A 13,948-nucleotide genomic window follows, 5' to 3' on the forward strand; every position below is an offset into this window, starting at 1 on the left:
AACTAACTGAGCCACCCAGGCGTCCCAATCTCTGTATTTTAATTGGAATGGTTAGTCCACTTACATTTACTGTAATTACTGTTTCAGTTTAGGCCTGCCGTTTATTGTTTGTTTTCTTTTTTTTTTTTTAATTTTTTTTTTTTAAAGATTTTATTTATTTATTTGACAGAGAGAGATCACAAGTAGGCAGAGAGGCAGGCAGAGAGAGGGGAGGAAGCAGGATCCCCACTGAGCAGAGAGTCCGACGCGGGGCTTGATCCCAGGACCCTGAGATCATGACCTGAGCCAAAGGCAGCGGCTTAACCCACTGAGCCACCAGGCGCCCCTATTGTTTGTTTCTAATAATAGTTTATTGTTTGTTTAGATTTTTGTAATTTTTATTTTATTTTATTTTATTTTTTAATAATTTTTATTTTTAAAATTTCCAGTTGGTTTTTCTTTATATCTTCTGTTTCTTTGCAGATGTCTATTTTAAATTTTGCCTTAAGAGTTTTCAAAATTACTCATTTGAACAGTTAATAACAGCTGCCTTGAAGTGGTCATCAGAAAATTCCAACCTCTTTGTCATTTTATCATTGGCCTTTATTCCCTGCATTTTTATGTGATTTGGCATTTGTGTATCAAGTAATTTTGTTTTCTGAACAGTTCGAATCTTTGGTCATAAGATGTTGGGGTTTAAAGACACCTTATAGAGAATGTTGATATTTTTGATTTAGCAGGCACTTGGCCTGGGTATGCAAGGCTATAGGTTTCAACCAGCCGTTTGTGGGCTGTGGTAAGTACAGTTTCGTTTTTAGAACTTTTGCAGTGCAGTTCTTGTCTCTGCTGTGTTTGGAGTACCAGTGGTCAGTCTGCAGCCTGGCCAGAGGTCCGTTAGCTCAGCTCTGGAAGTTTTTGTTAATACTTGCTAGGATCAGGTCCACTGTGAGCATGTTGTGGGTTAGCTCAGTCACGCTGTCTTTCTGCATCTCCTGGCTGTTAGACTGTGCTGGGCTCAGGCCAGGGGATACTGAAGAGGTAAAATAGTAAATTCAGTGATACTTTGGAAGTTCTTTGAATTCTGGTGTCTGTTCCTGATCATCATGCTGTTCTGTATTTTTAAGGAAACTCAAATAGTGTGGCATGCATTGTGTGTGTGTGTGTGGTGAGCAGCAGAGCAAGGTTTATTGACTCATAGCAAAGCGATAGTACAAAGCTCCCGAGGAGGGAGGGGACCCAAGAGGATTGCCCTATATTCATGTTTTATAGTTGCATTCAGTGGCAGTTAAAGTTTGGCATGTATTCCTCCGTCTTATCTAGAATGGGAACCCCTTGGTAATCTTTTGCCATTTTGTTTGTGTTTTTAAAGCAAAAAACAGGCTATAATTTAGTTTTCTTACATTATTTTTATTTTGATTTGGTATGGCAGGTGTTAATATATGTAAAAAATTGATGGCGGAGTGTTCTCTTTTTTCTTCTATACAATAGGTCTATTGTATAGAACATCATATAACATCTATATGATGTTTGATTTTGCTGTCATTGTAATGCCAGCATCATAGAAAGAGTTGGGAAGTGTTCCTTCCTTCATTATTTCCTGGAGATAGTGTAGCATTAGTATTATTTCTCAAACATTTGATAGAATCTGTCAATAAAGACAACTGGGTTTGGAATTTTCTTTGTGGGAAGGTTTATACCTACAAATTCAATTTTAAAAATAGACACTGGGTTATTCAAATTTTCCATTTCTAGTCTTGAGTCTTTGGTAATTTGTGCTTTCCAAGGATTGTGACCATTAGATTTACTGAATTAAAATTATTTATATTTTCTCATTCTCTTTCTAGTGGGTATTGACTTTCTAGTGATAATCCCTCTTTCAGTTTTTCTGATGGTAGTTCATGAATTTTTTCTCTCTTCATCATTTTTATTGGCAAATCATCTATGTTATTAATTTTTTTCAAAGACCCATGTTAGAGTTTCATTGATTTTTGGGGAGGTGATTCCATTGATTTTTAAAAATTCTCCATTATTGTGTTTTTATGTCACTGATTTTGGCTTTTTATTATTTTTCCTTATTGTTTTGATTTTATTTTTATTTTCTAATTTCTTTTTTTTTTTTTTTTTAAGATTTTATTTATTTTTTTTTGACAGAGAGAGGGCCTTGCAGGCAGCCCCATGTGTGTCTCAATCTCAGGACCCTGAGATCATGACCTAAGCTGAAGGCCAGTACTTAATTGACTAAGCTACCCAGGGGCCCCTGTTTTCTAGTTTCTTAAAGTGGAGGCTTACGTTACTATTATAGTTGAGATCTTTCTTCTTTCCTGATATATAACTATTTAAAACTGTAAATTTCCATTTATTCAGTGCTACCTGCATCTTACAAATTTAGAAAATGCTGTATATTCATTTTCATTTAGTTCAAGCTGTTTTCCAATTTCCAATTTCCTTCATTTCTTTCTTGACTAGTGGGTTATTTAGAATTTTGATTGTGTTTACCAGATGTTTGAAGATATTGCTTGTTTCTAGTTTAGTTCCATTAGGGCCAGAGGACGTGTTTGGTATGATGAACTTTGGTTTGTTGAACTTTGTGTAAAGGGCTACAATTTGGATTATTCTGGGGACAGTATGCTTGAAAAGAGTAGGTATTCAGTTGTTAATAGGTAGGATGTTCTGTAATGGCCAGTTTAGGTCCACTTGGTTGATGAGTAGTCTTACTTAAGTATTCTGTATCTTTATTGAATTTTTTGTCTACTTATGCCAGTTATTGAGCAGTATTGTGGTGTAGAGATGTAATTGTGGATTTAAATATTTCCATTTTCAATTATCAATATTTTGAAGCATTGGGTGCATACATGGTTAGGATTATTGTCTCTGTTGAATTGGCATTTTTATCATTATGTAACATCTGTCTCTAGTTCTTATAATACTCCTTCTTTGAAGTGTGCTTTGTTTAATAATATAGTCACCATAGCTTTCTTTTGATCAGTATTGTCACATTATATTTTTCTGTCTCTTTGTTTTTTTATCCTGTAAGTATCCCTCTAAGTGTGTGTCTTATAGATTGCATATAATTTTTGATTAGCTTTTTAAATTTAAACTGATAATTTCTGCTTTTTAATTTAATTTATTTTTTTTTTTACATCATGGTAAGTGTGGTCTTTTATTCTTATCACCTATTTTGACCATCCCCCTCTATCTGCCTTCCCTCTGATAACCCTCAGTTTGTTCTCTATAATTAAGAGTCTGTTTCTAGGGGCATCCGGGTGGCTCAGTGGGTTAAAGCCTCTGCTTTCGGCTCAGGTCGTGATCCCAGGGTCCTGGGATCAAGCCCCACATAGGGCTCTCTGCTCAGTGGGGCAGAGAGCTTCCTCCTCCTCTCTCTCTGCCTGCCTCTCTGCCTACTTGTGATCTCTGTCTGTCAAATAAATGAATAAAATCTAAAAAAAAAAAAAAAAAAAGAGTCTGTTTCTTGGTTTTTTTTTTTTTTTTCCTTTGTTCACTTTCTTTTGTTTCTTAAAGTCCACATTTGAGTGAGATCATATGGGATTTGTCTTTGACTACCTTATTTTGCTTAGGCATTATACTCTCCAGCTTTATCTGTGTTTTGCAGATGGCAAGATTTCATTCCATTTTGGGGCACCTGGATGGCTCAGTGGGTTAAGCCTCTGCCTTCAGCTCAGGTCATGATCTCAGGGTCCTGGGATCGAGCCCCACATCGAGCTCTCTGCTCAGCAGGGAGCCAAATTTCCCCTCTCTCTCTGCCTGCCTCTGTGCCTACTAGTGATCTCTTTCTCTCTCTCTCTCTCTCTGTCAAATAAATAAATAAAATCTTAATAAAAGATTCATTCCATTTTATGGCTGAATAATAGTTTATTGCAAATGTATACTTCATATTCTTTATCCATTCATCTATCAGTGGACACTCAGGCTGCTTTCATAGTTTGGCTATTGTAAATAATGCTACTATAAGCTTAGGGGTACATACATCCCTTTGAATTAGTGTTTTTATATTTTGGGGGTAAATACCCCATAGTGTGATTACTGAATTACAGGGTAGTTCTATTTCTAACTTTTGTGGAAACTTTGTACTGTTTTCCACAGTGGCTGTACCAGTTTGCATTCCCACCAACAGTGCATGAGTGTTCTTTGGTCTCCATATCCTGGCCAACACCTGTTGTTTCTTCATTTTTTAATTTTAGCCATCTGACAAATGTGAGGTGATAATCTCATTGTAGTTTTTTTGTTTTTTTTTTTTCTCTCATTGTAGTTTTGATTAGCTTTTCCCTCTGATGAGTGATGTCGAGCATCTTTTCATGCATCTCTTGACCACCTGGATGTCTTCAGAGAAATGTCTGTCAGTGTCTTCTGCCCATTTTAAAAATTGGATTATTTGCTTTTTGGACATCTTGACTTTTTAAGTTCTTTATATATTTTGGAAACTAATCCTTTATCTGATATGTCATTTGTACATTCAGTACATTGCCTTTTAGCTTTGTTGATTGTTGACTTCACTGGGCAGAGGTTTTTGTTTTGATGTAGTTCCAATAGTTTATTTTTGCTTTTATTTCCTTTGCCTCAGGAGACATGTCTAGAAAAATGTTGCTATGGGTGATATCAGAGAAATTACTGACTATGCTATCTTCAAGGATTTTTATGGTTTCAGATCTCATGTTTAGGTCTTTAGATCATTTTGACTCTATTTTTGTGTATCCTGAAAGAAAGTGGTCCAGTTTCATTCTTTTGCCTGTAGATGTACATTTTCCCCAACACATTTGTTGAAGAGACTGTCTTTTTCCCATTGTATCTTCTTGCCTCTTTTGTCATAGATTGACGATATAATTGTGGGTTTATTTCTGGGTTTTCTGTTCTGTTCCATTGATCTATGTGTGTTTTTATGCCAGTATCATACTGTTTTAATTACTACTGTCTTACAATATAACATGAAATCTGGAATTGTGATACCTCCAGTTTTGTTTTTCTTTTTCAAGATTGCTCTGGCTGTTGAAGTCTTTTTGGTTCCATATAAAATTTAGAATTGTTCCAGTTCTGTGAAAAACGCTATTGGTATTTTGATAGGGATAGCATTAAATCTGTAAATTGCTTTGGGTAGTATCGACATTTTAACAAGATTTTATAATTTCTGCTTTTTAATCGTACTGTTAAGCTTATTGACACTTAACAAAATTGTTGATGTGAATGCGTTTAAATCTACTTGTTTTGTATTTTATTTCTTCTTTTTTTTCATTCTCTTTTATTCTTACCCTCCTGTTTTTGGGTTAATGGAATTTTTTTTTAGCATTCTGTCCTATCTGTATTTGACTAACAAGCTGTGCATGTGTGTGTTTTCATAGAGGAGTTGCTCTCGGTTTTATGTGATACATTTTTAACTCACCTGAGTTTTACTTCAAGTAACATTTTATTGCTGCAAATGTACTGTAAGAACTGTATACCAATATACTTTCATTTTTACCCTCCTTTGTTTTGAACTACTGTTGTCATACAGTTTAATTTTTATTTATTTTATTTATTTAAAAGATTTTTTTATTTACTTACTTGAGAGAGATAGAGAGATCGAGTGAGCACAAGCACGGGGAGAGGGAAAGAGTAGATTCTTTGCTGAGCAAGGAGCTGATGTGGAGCTTAGTCCCAGGTATCTGGGATCATGACCTGAGCTGAAGGCAGGCACTTAGCAGTCACCCAGGCACCACCTGTTGCCATACAGTTCGTTCATCCATCCATCCATCTATCTATCTATCTATAGATATACATTATCTATCTATTTATCTATCTATCTATTATGTACCCTGGAATAAATTACAGTTTTTGCTTTAAACAGTGAGTTAACTTTTAAGGAGATTAAAAATGAGAAAAAGGTCTTTTATATTTGTTACATACTTAGCCATTACCACCAGTTTTTATTCCTTTGCATACAGATATCTCGATCCAGGCTTTTATTAATTGTAATTTTCCTTTTGTCCAAAGAATTTCCTTAACATGTCTTATAATGAAGGTTCGTTGAACAATCTGTTTGAAAAATCTTTTTCATTACTTTGTTTCTGAAGGATGCTTTGTGCTGCATGTTTAATTTAAGGTTTATGGGTTTTTTCCCTTTAATTTTTTCTCCAAGCACTTCAATTATGTTATTTCACTGTCTTCTGGCATACATAGTTTCACATGAGAAGTTTGCAGTCACTCTTTATTTTTCTTACTCTGTAAGTAATATATCTTACTTTTGGCCGCTTTTGAGGTTCTTTCATTACTCTTTCAGCAAGTTGACTATAAAGTTACTCATGTGTGTATGTGAGTGAGGTTTTGTTGTGCTGCTTGGATCTGTAGGTTTGTAATTACATAGTTTGAAAGATTTGCAGCTAGTATTTCATTAAAAAATATATATATATAGTTTGTTTGTTTGCTTCCCTCCAACTCCAGTTTCACATGTTAGATTGGTTGCATTTGTCCACAGGGTTCTGTAGCTGTGTTTGTCCTTTTTCACTTTGTCTTTTATGTTGGGTAGACATTGTTTGCTAGATCTTTAATGTCAGTCATCTTTTCTTTTGCTGTTTCTGTCAGATGTTAATCAGTCAAAGTAAAAGTTTTTTTTTTTTGTTACCTTTGAGTTTCATGTTTAACATTTTTTACTATCTTTCATTTCTCTCTCTCATTCATTTTTCATTACATTCTTAAACATATGAGACATGTTGATAATAGCCAATTTAATGTCCATGCTTGTCCCTTCTATCATCTCTGTTGCTTTCTGGTTTTATTCCTTGATTTTTTTTTTTTTTCCTTGTCATTACTTACATTTTCCTTATAGTTTGTAAATTTTCATTGGATGCCATACTTTGTGATTTTTTTTGTTGTGAGCTAGATTTTGTTGTATTACTTTAACAAATGCTGTGTGTGTGTGTGTGTGTGTTTGCCTGGTAAGTTAGTTGCGGGAAATTTTTGTTCTTTTGAGGCTTATTTGTGAACTCTTTTAGAGATGGTCTAGAAGATAAGTTATAGGCTTCATTTAGCTTACTTTTAAAGTCATGTTCTATTTTAGTCTCTACTGAATGTGATAATATAGTCAGTGAGGTCTTGGCACTCTGGTTAGAGGGAACGTGGCTGATTCCTGGCTCTGGGAACTTTGGGACTTGTTTGTATTGCAGCTGTGCTGTAATAGTTCTTTCCTTGGAACTTGTTCTTGTTTAGCCTTTTGGGGTTTTCTACCACATTTACACAGATTAGTATACAGATAAAACCTTAAGGGTAGCCTTATGCGGATGTCTGGATCTGTGTCTCTGTACAACTCCCTCTCCTTATGTATGCTCTCCCACAGTTTCCGGCCTCCTGAACTGATGATTTCTGTGTCTTCATTTCAGTACAGTTGCCAGATTTCCCCCTCTCTGTGCTACAGTTTGCAAATTAACTCCATGCAGAAAGCCTTTGTGATGGTATGGTTCACCTTGTTTTTTTCCTTTTGCCTGGGGATTACAGTCCTGTCCTTGCCTTTTGTTTAATGTCTAATAATGGTTGTTTCTTACATTTTATCTGGTTTTCTGGTTATTTATGTGTGGAAGGTAATTTGAACCTCCTCTGTAGTCCCATGTGGCTTTAAATGGAAGTTTACTCTATTTTAGGAACTCAAATTAGTTTTAATTTATAATATTAATATGGAACATTGGATTTTTGATGGAAGATTTTCTCAAATTGTTCATGGTATTACTTTACTTCAAATTTGCTTTCAGTAGAAGGAATCAAAATTAAAATGAAGGGTTAAAAGATACAAAAGAAAAAAATTAGAAGGAAGAAAAGCCAAAGAAAGATTGAAATAAATAATTTTTAGGTTGCCATTTGTAATGAGACTTCAAAGTTCTATTAAAAACCCAAACTGATGGGGCGCCTGGGTGGCTCAGGGGGTTAAGCCACTGCCTTCGGCTCAGGTCGTGATCTCAGGGTCCTGGGATCGAGTCCCGCATCGGGCTCTCTGCTCAGTGGGGAGCCTGCTTCCTCCTCTCTCTCTCTGCTTGCCTCTCTGCCTGCCTCTCTGCCTACTTGTAATCTCTCTCTGTCAAATAAATAAATAAAATCTTTAAAAAAAAACAAAACCCAAACTGGGAACATCTGAATGCAATATGAAAATGTAAAATGTATACATCTATTTCTACTGATGTGGGTTTGACAAAGTATAACCATTATCTTTTTGCATCCAGAAAAAAATAAATTCACCATTTGATTAGTCAGAACAATCACATACCAGAAACCAGTGAGCTGCATTAAAAAGACGTGAGTGAAATACGGGAAACTTAAAAATGACATGATATTGGTTGATCCATTGAGCAGAAGGAAAAGAATTCTGATGGGTTGTTGAGTGTAAAAGCATGCTTTATTGGTGCCAAAACCAGGAATTAAGAAGAAGAATAAGTAAAAGAAGCAAAGTAAAAATTAAAAATTTCTTCTTGAGGAATACAGACAACTGATACATATGTACACACTCTTTACTCCCCCTGCCTTTAAATGAGTTTGAAATAAAGCCAAAACTGCCAAAAACCCATAACTTAGCAAGGGTGAGGATATTGGAGAAAAAAACAAAACAAAACCTAAAACAGAGCCACAGACACTGGCTTGGAAGATTAAATGACAAAGCCAGCTAAGTCATACGTTTCCCTTCCTTTAGCAGTGAGTGTTCCTAATCATGAAGAATCATAAAAGATTAAAGGTAAATTCTAGCTCCATAATATCTCTTGAATTAATTTCTTTTTCTCTGTTTCACTGTAGCAGTCATGTTAGGAGTATTTCAAGAATTTCCAGTCTCTCTGTACATAGTCCTTATATTGGTCTATAGGTTTCTAAAAAAAAAAAAAGAAAAAAGAAAAAACCCAATTGATCCCTTTTTAAAAAAACTTTCTTTGGCCTCATTATCTCTTTACTGCCCCTCTCATTCACTCTGTTCCAACCACAGTATATTTTTCAACACCAGAACATTGTTTTTCCAACACTCATATACTTGTAACTTTGCATTCGCCGTTCCTTCAGCTGTAGTGCTCCTTTCCCTCCTGTTTGCATGGTTTCTTTTCTCTTTTACTTCAGATCTACTGAAACGTCTCCTTACTTAAAAATAAAATAAAATTTCATTTTTATGAAGTTTATTTTATTTTTTAATTTTTTTTAATTTAAAAAAAATTTTTTTAAAGATTTTATTTATTTATTTGACAGAGAGAGATCACAAGTAGGCAGAGACACAGGCAGAGAGAGAGAGAGGAGGAAGCAGGCTCCCTGCTGAGCAGAGAGCCTGACGCGGGACTCGATCCCAGGACCCTGAGATCATGACCCGAGCTGAAGGCAGCGGCTTAACCCACTGAGCCACCCAGGCGCCCCTGAAGTTTATTTTTTAAGTATCTTGTTTAAAATGGCAGTCCATCCTTCATTTTTTTAATTTGTATTTTCTTTATGTGTGTTTTGTTTACAGGAGTAACAGGTATTTCTTCTCACTAGAATGTAGTTTAGTGAAAGCAGAGATTTTGTTTAACCCTGTATCCTTTGTTTTAGCAGAGCCAGACACAGGAGGATTGATCGAGTTGTAATGATGCTTGTTACATGTGTCGTCCAAGTAATTGCTTAAAATGTTTCTAACTGTATGTCATCTCAGTTTCTGAGAGTGAGATGTGAAAATTTCTCATGATTGTGACTCTGAATTCCTCGTTCTATAAATGTTTGCTTTATACAATGCGAGTAGTTCTGTTGAGTTTTCATGGTAAATTAATCTTTTTATCATTAATGACAGCCAACTTTAAGCCACTTATATTTACTGTGATAACTCATATTTTTAATCTTTTTATTTTATTTTCTATATATTACGTATTTTTTATTTTCCTTTTTGCCTGCTATTGGATTGGTCAGACTTTCCTCATCCCATACTTTCTTTCTCCTTTGATTGCTCTAAAGTTTTCTTTTAAATTTAAACATAACTACTTAATAAATCCTAAAGGTAATTATCCTGTCCCTTTTTCCATGAGAAATACAGTCAGCCTAGGGATCCTTTAGCCCCAGTCAGTCCATGTAGTTTCTTACTGAATTACGTCTCTTTCCCTTTTGCTCATGAAGTTTGAAGCAATGCTATTTTGGCTCTTTGATCTACTGTGTTATATTGACTAATTTCTAATATTAAATTATACTTGTATGTTGATGCTATTTACTAGTATTTTACGTAGTTTTTTTTTAACATAGATTTTTTTCAGCTATAGTTTTAGACCTATTTGTTAGGATTTTGGTTCAGGTGTTTTGAAGTTCTTTGGGGGTAGGGGTGACTTTCTGACAGTTTACAGTGGTTCATATATAAAACTACTTAGACTGCTTCAGCTTCAGAAAATTCTTCTGTTACATCTCCTTTTCTGGTTTTGATTAATATTTAAAAGAAAGACTTAAATTAGATTTTCTGTTGTTTAAAAAAAGCCTTTTATGTTTTTCATATTAACCCTTTATTATTTTCTGCCCTGTGTTTTCCTTTTTTTAAAAGATTTTATTTATTTATTTGACAGAGATCACAAGCAGGCAGAGAAGGAATCAGAGAGAGGGGTGGGAAGCAGGCTCCCTGCTGAGCAGAGAGCCCAATGCAGGGGCTCCATCCCAGGACCCTGAGATCATGACCTGAGCCAAAGGCAGAGGCTTAACCCACTGAGCCACCCAGAAAAACACAGGCCACCCCTGCCCTGTGTTTTTCTTTCTTTTTTTTTTTTTTTAATTTTTATTTATTTATTTGACAGAGACCACAAGTAGGCAGAGAGGCAGGCAGAGAGAGGGGGGGAAGCAGGCTCCCTGCTGAGCAGAGAGCTGGATGTGGGGCTCATCCCAGGACCCTGAGATCATGACCTGAGCCGAAGGCGGAGGCTTTAACCACACTGAGCCACCTAGGTGCCCCTGCCCTGTGTTTTTCAACTTAACACCGAGTTTGTGTCTTTTTACATAATGAAATAATTTGAAGGTCTGAAAGTATCTGAGTACTACTGCCAATTTCTAAATTTTAAAAATATGTGATTTCCTGTTTTTTCTTATTTTATGTGTTCAAAAAGTTTTTAAAAGATTTTATTTATTTGACACAGAGAGAGAAAGCACAAGCAGGGGGAATAGCAGAGAGAGAGGGAGAAGCAGACTCTTTGCGGAGCAGGGAGCCCGGTGGGGGGCTGGATCCCAGGACCCTGGGATCATGACCTGAGCCAAAGGCAGATGCTCAACTGAATGAGCTACCAGGAGCCCCTCAAATTTTTTTTTGTTTGTTTAACTCAATTCTATCCTTAATTTCTGTAATTTCTCAAAATCTGAAGGCATTAGTGTTTTTGTTTTGTTTTTTAAATTGCATTGGGTTAAAGAAGATCACTTTACCATGATTCTTACTTTACTGAAGTGAGTTTTATATAATTGCATTATATTTGTAAGATGTGTGATTAGATTATGTTAAATATTTACAAAAAAATTTTTTGAGTGGTTTGCAAAGATAAGCATCGCTTCAGTGTATGGGAGAGACTTAGAAATACACTTGTCTGGGTATCCTTTCCTCGGTGTCACTAGATAAAGAGGGTATAGCCTGATGTGTGAATTTTGCAGATAACCCATTAAGTGGTTAAAAACCACTACTGTAGACAGAGGGTCATCTCAAGGTCAGCTCAAAAGAGGGGCAAAGCCTAATACAAAGAATACTTAAGTTATGACGACAAAATACATTAATCTGGGCCTGTCTTCACATTTATGTATAAGGGTGGGCTGAGTTTGAGGGAAAAATAAATGTAAAATGTGATATTTACTATTTGGTATGGTAACATATAGTAAAAATTGCCTAATTTTATTCTGTATACCTTCAACTTCTTTATGTTAAATATAATTGTAATCCTTAAAATTACATAGAGCTCTGTCTTTGCTTCTCCGTAGGCCTCGAAGTAGAGGAAAAACTGCCGTGGAAGATGAGGACAGCATGGATGGGCTGGAGACGACAGAAACGGAAAATACTGTGGAAGCAGGTATCAACTTCACAGACTTTTAAAAAATGCACATCATAATTTGCACAATGAGCGTTTGGCTATATACTGAGTTCTAAAATCTCCATCTGCTGAAATAGTCTGATAAGCTATGACACAGTGAAAAAATTTAGTTTTCTCTTTTCCTTACAGCCCTGATTTAGTGGAAAGTATTTAATATCTGTAGGGAAATGTTTTATTAAAGCAAAATTAAAATTGGAATACATAGTAATTCCAGGCTGTTAATATGATAACTTATAGTATATTCCTGCTTATGACCCATCTAGCAGTTGTTGGAAGCTGATTATGTTAGTATGTGTGTGAGGGGAAAAAATATGTTCGTTCCAGTAAAGAAAAATATTGTGAAATGCTGCGTTAAACCAGACTAAGTGCATTCTGGTCTGTGGGACATTTAGGTGCCTTTAATAAGCTAATGTGTATTATGTATGGGCAAAAGAAAGAGGAGGTTGCCCAAACTAATTTCCCAACATTTATTAAATTAGTGATTTAAGTTGTCAAAGGGACAAGGTTTCATAGTGTATTCAAACAGTATCTGTGTGCGATAGGTCTCTCATGGGCAGTGTTTTTTTAACAGTTGTTGGGTAGAGTTTAGACATAAGTGAGAGGCTTTTTCTCTGAAGTTGATTGTCCTCTTCTTGGTGCTTACAGAATATCCTACAGGTTTTAGAGAAGAATTAGAAATTGCTGTATCTTGAAATACAGCTATTCATAAAATACTCTGGTTGTCAGTGTGTTGCCGCTAGGTGATTAATTCTTGGAAGACCTTCAGGTGTTCTCTAGTTCTCATCCCTCTCTGCAGCAGGGTCTCGTAGGTGGAGCGGTGACTGAAGGTTGGACTGCAGAAGTCTACCTTTTGCTGTTTTGCCACGAATTTGTTACCGCATTGTTATCAACTTGAATTATGTCAATTCCCCACTAGTTATTTTTCTTCATTTCTTTTCCTTAAATTTTTTCTGTTGACTTTTTCTAGGGCAGAGATCTTCTTCTTCTTCTTCTTTTTTTTTAAGGTATTTGTTTGTTTGTTTAAGTTTTAAGTGACATTTTCCAGTATAACGATACAGGTTGCTTTAAACCAGTGCTGCTGACTGTACCCCAGACCCTTTCTCTGCACATATCAACAGTCTTCCTGGGCACGTTCCCTCTTGCTCTGAAGATTTAGCACCTGCCTTTCTGTTTTCTTCTGAGGCCCCCATTGTGATGTTAGTAACTATTCAGGACCCAGGGCTCTTGGCTCCTTGGTTTCTCAGCACTGCGATTCTCCGGACTACCTCAGCAGTCCCCTTCGGCCTGCTCGTCTTCTGGCCGCACGTGATCAGCTTGTGTCCTTGTCTCACTTGCTCTGACAGTTGCGGCTTCACATCCAGAATCTCGCATCATCTCTCCTGCACTCTGACTACTACTTCTTTTTCCAGCTCATTTTCTCCTAGTATTAGCGCCATAATAATGCTTGAACCACAGTGAGTCCTCCAATCCAGTGGTTTCAGTGACGGGGATGTTGCCTTCCTCTGCTAGTTCAGAGTCTGTCACCCACTTGAGGGAGTCCCTCTTACTTACCTTTACCTTTTGACCATCGTCCCAGTGTTTTGTTTTTAATAGAAAACCAAATTCGGCAGTGTAGCAGCTGATAATGGCTGGGGAAAATCATCACCTTGCTGACTGGTTTCATTTTAAATTTATGACCTCAAATATCAAGTGGGGATGATTGCTACTCTACGCTCATTCTACTTTCATGTAGACATTTTCTCTCCCATTATCACTGATGGCTCTTTTGGCACCTTCTCTTCGCTGTTCAAATTTTCCACACCTCCTCCTGTTTTTCATGTTTTGGTTATTGATGATCTTACTTATTTAGTTCAGTGAAAGAAGGAAAAAAACAGAAGTAGTTAGCAGAGAAATTCTACATTCACCCACCATCCTGCTTGTAGCCCCTCCCGTAGATTTTACCTTCCCTGCTGTTG

The 13,948-nt window shown here is 36.2% G+C and overlaps 1 protein-coding gene across 34 annotated transcripts in view; it reads left to right on the forward strand.

Moving 5' to 3' along the window:
- KMT2C (lysine methyltransferase 2C) overlaps nucleotides 1-13,948 on the forward strand; it is a 271,671-nt gene that overhangs the window by 66,594 nt on the left and 191,129 nt on the right. For 30 of the 34 annotated variants that reach the window (XM_082693371.1, XM_082693402.1, XM_082693400.1 and 27 more), the window contains one exon: nucleotides 11,884-11,972. The exons of the other annotated variants lie outside the window; for them this stretch is intronic. In XM_082693371.1, the coding sequence (XP_082549497.1) occupies nucleotides 11,884-11,972 (89 nt within the window). The remainder of the gene's footprint in view (nucleotides 1-11,883; nucleotides 11,973-13,948) is intronic. 34 annotated transcript variants of the gene reach the window in all.

This window comes from Mustela nivalis (genome assembly GCF_964662115.1).
Source record: "Mustela nivalis genome assembly, chromosome: 12".
NCBI classification, from domain to species: Eukaryota; Metazoa; Chordata; class Mammalia; order Carnivora; family Mustelidae; genus Mustela; species Mustela nivalis.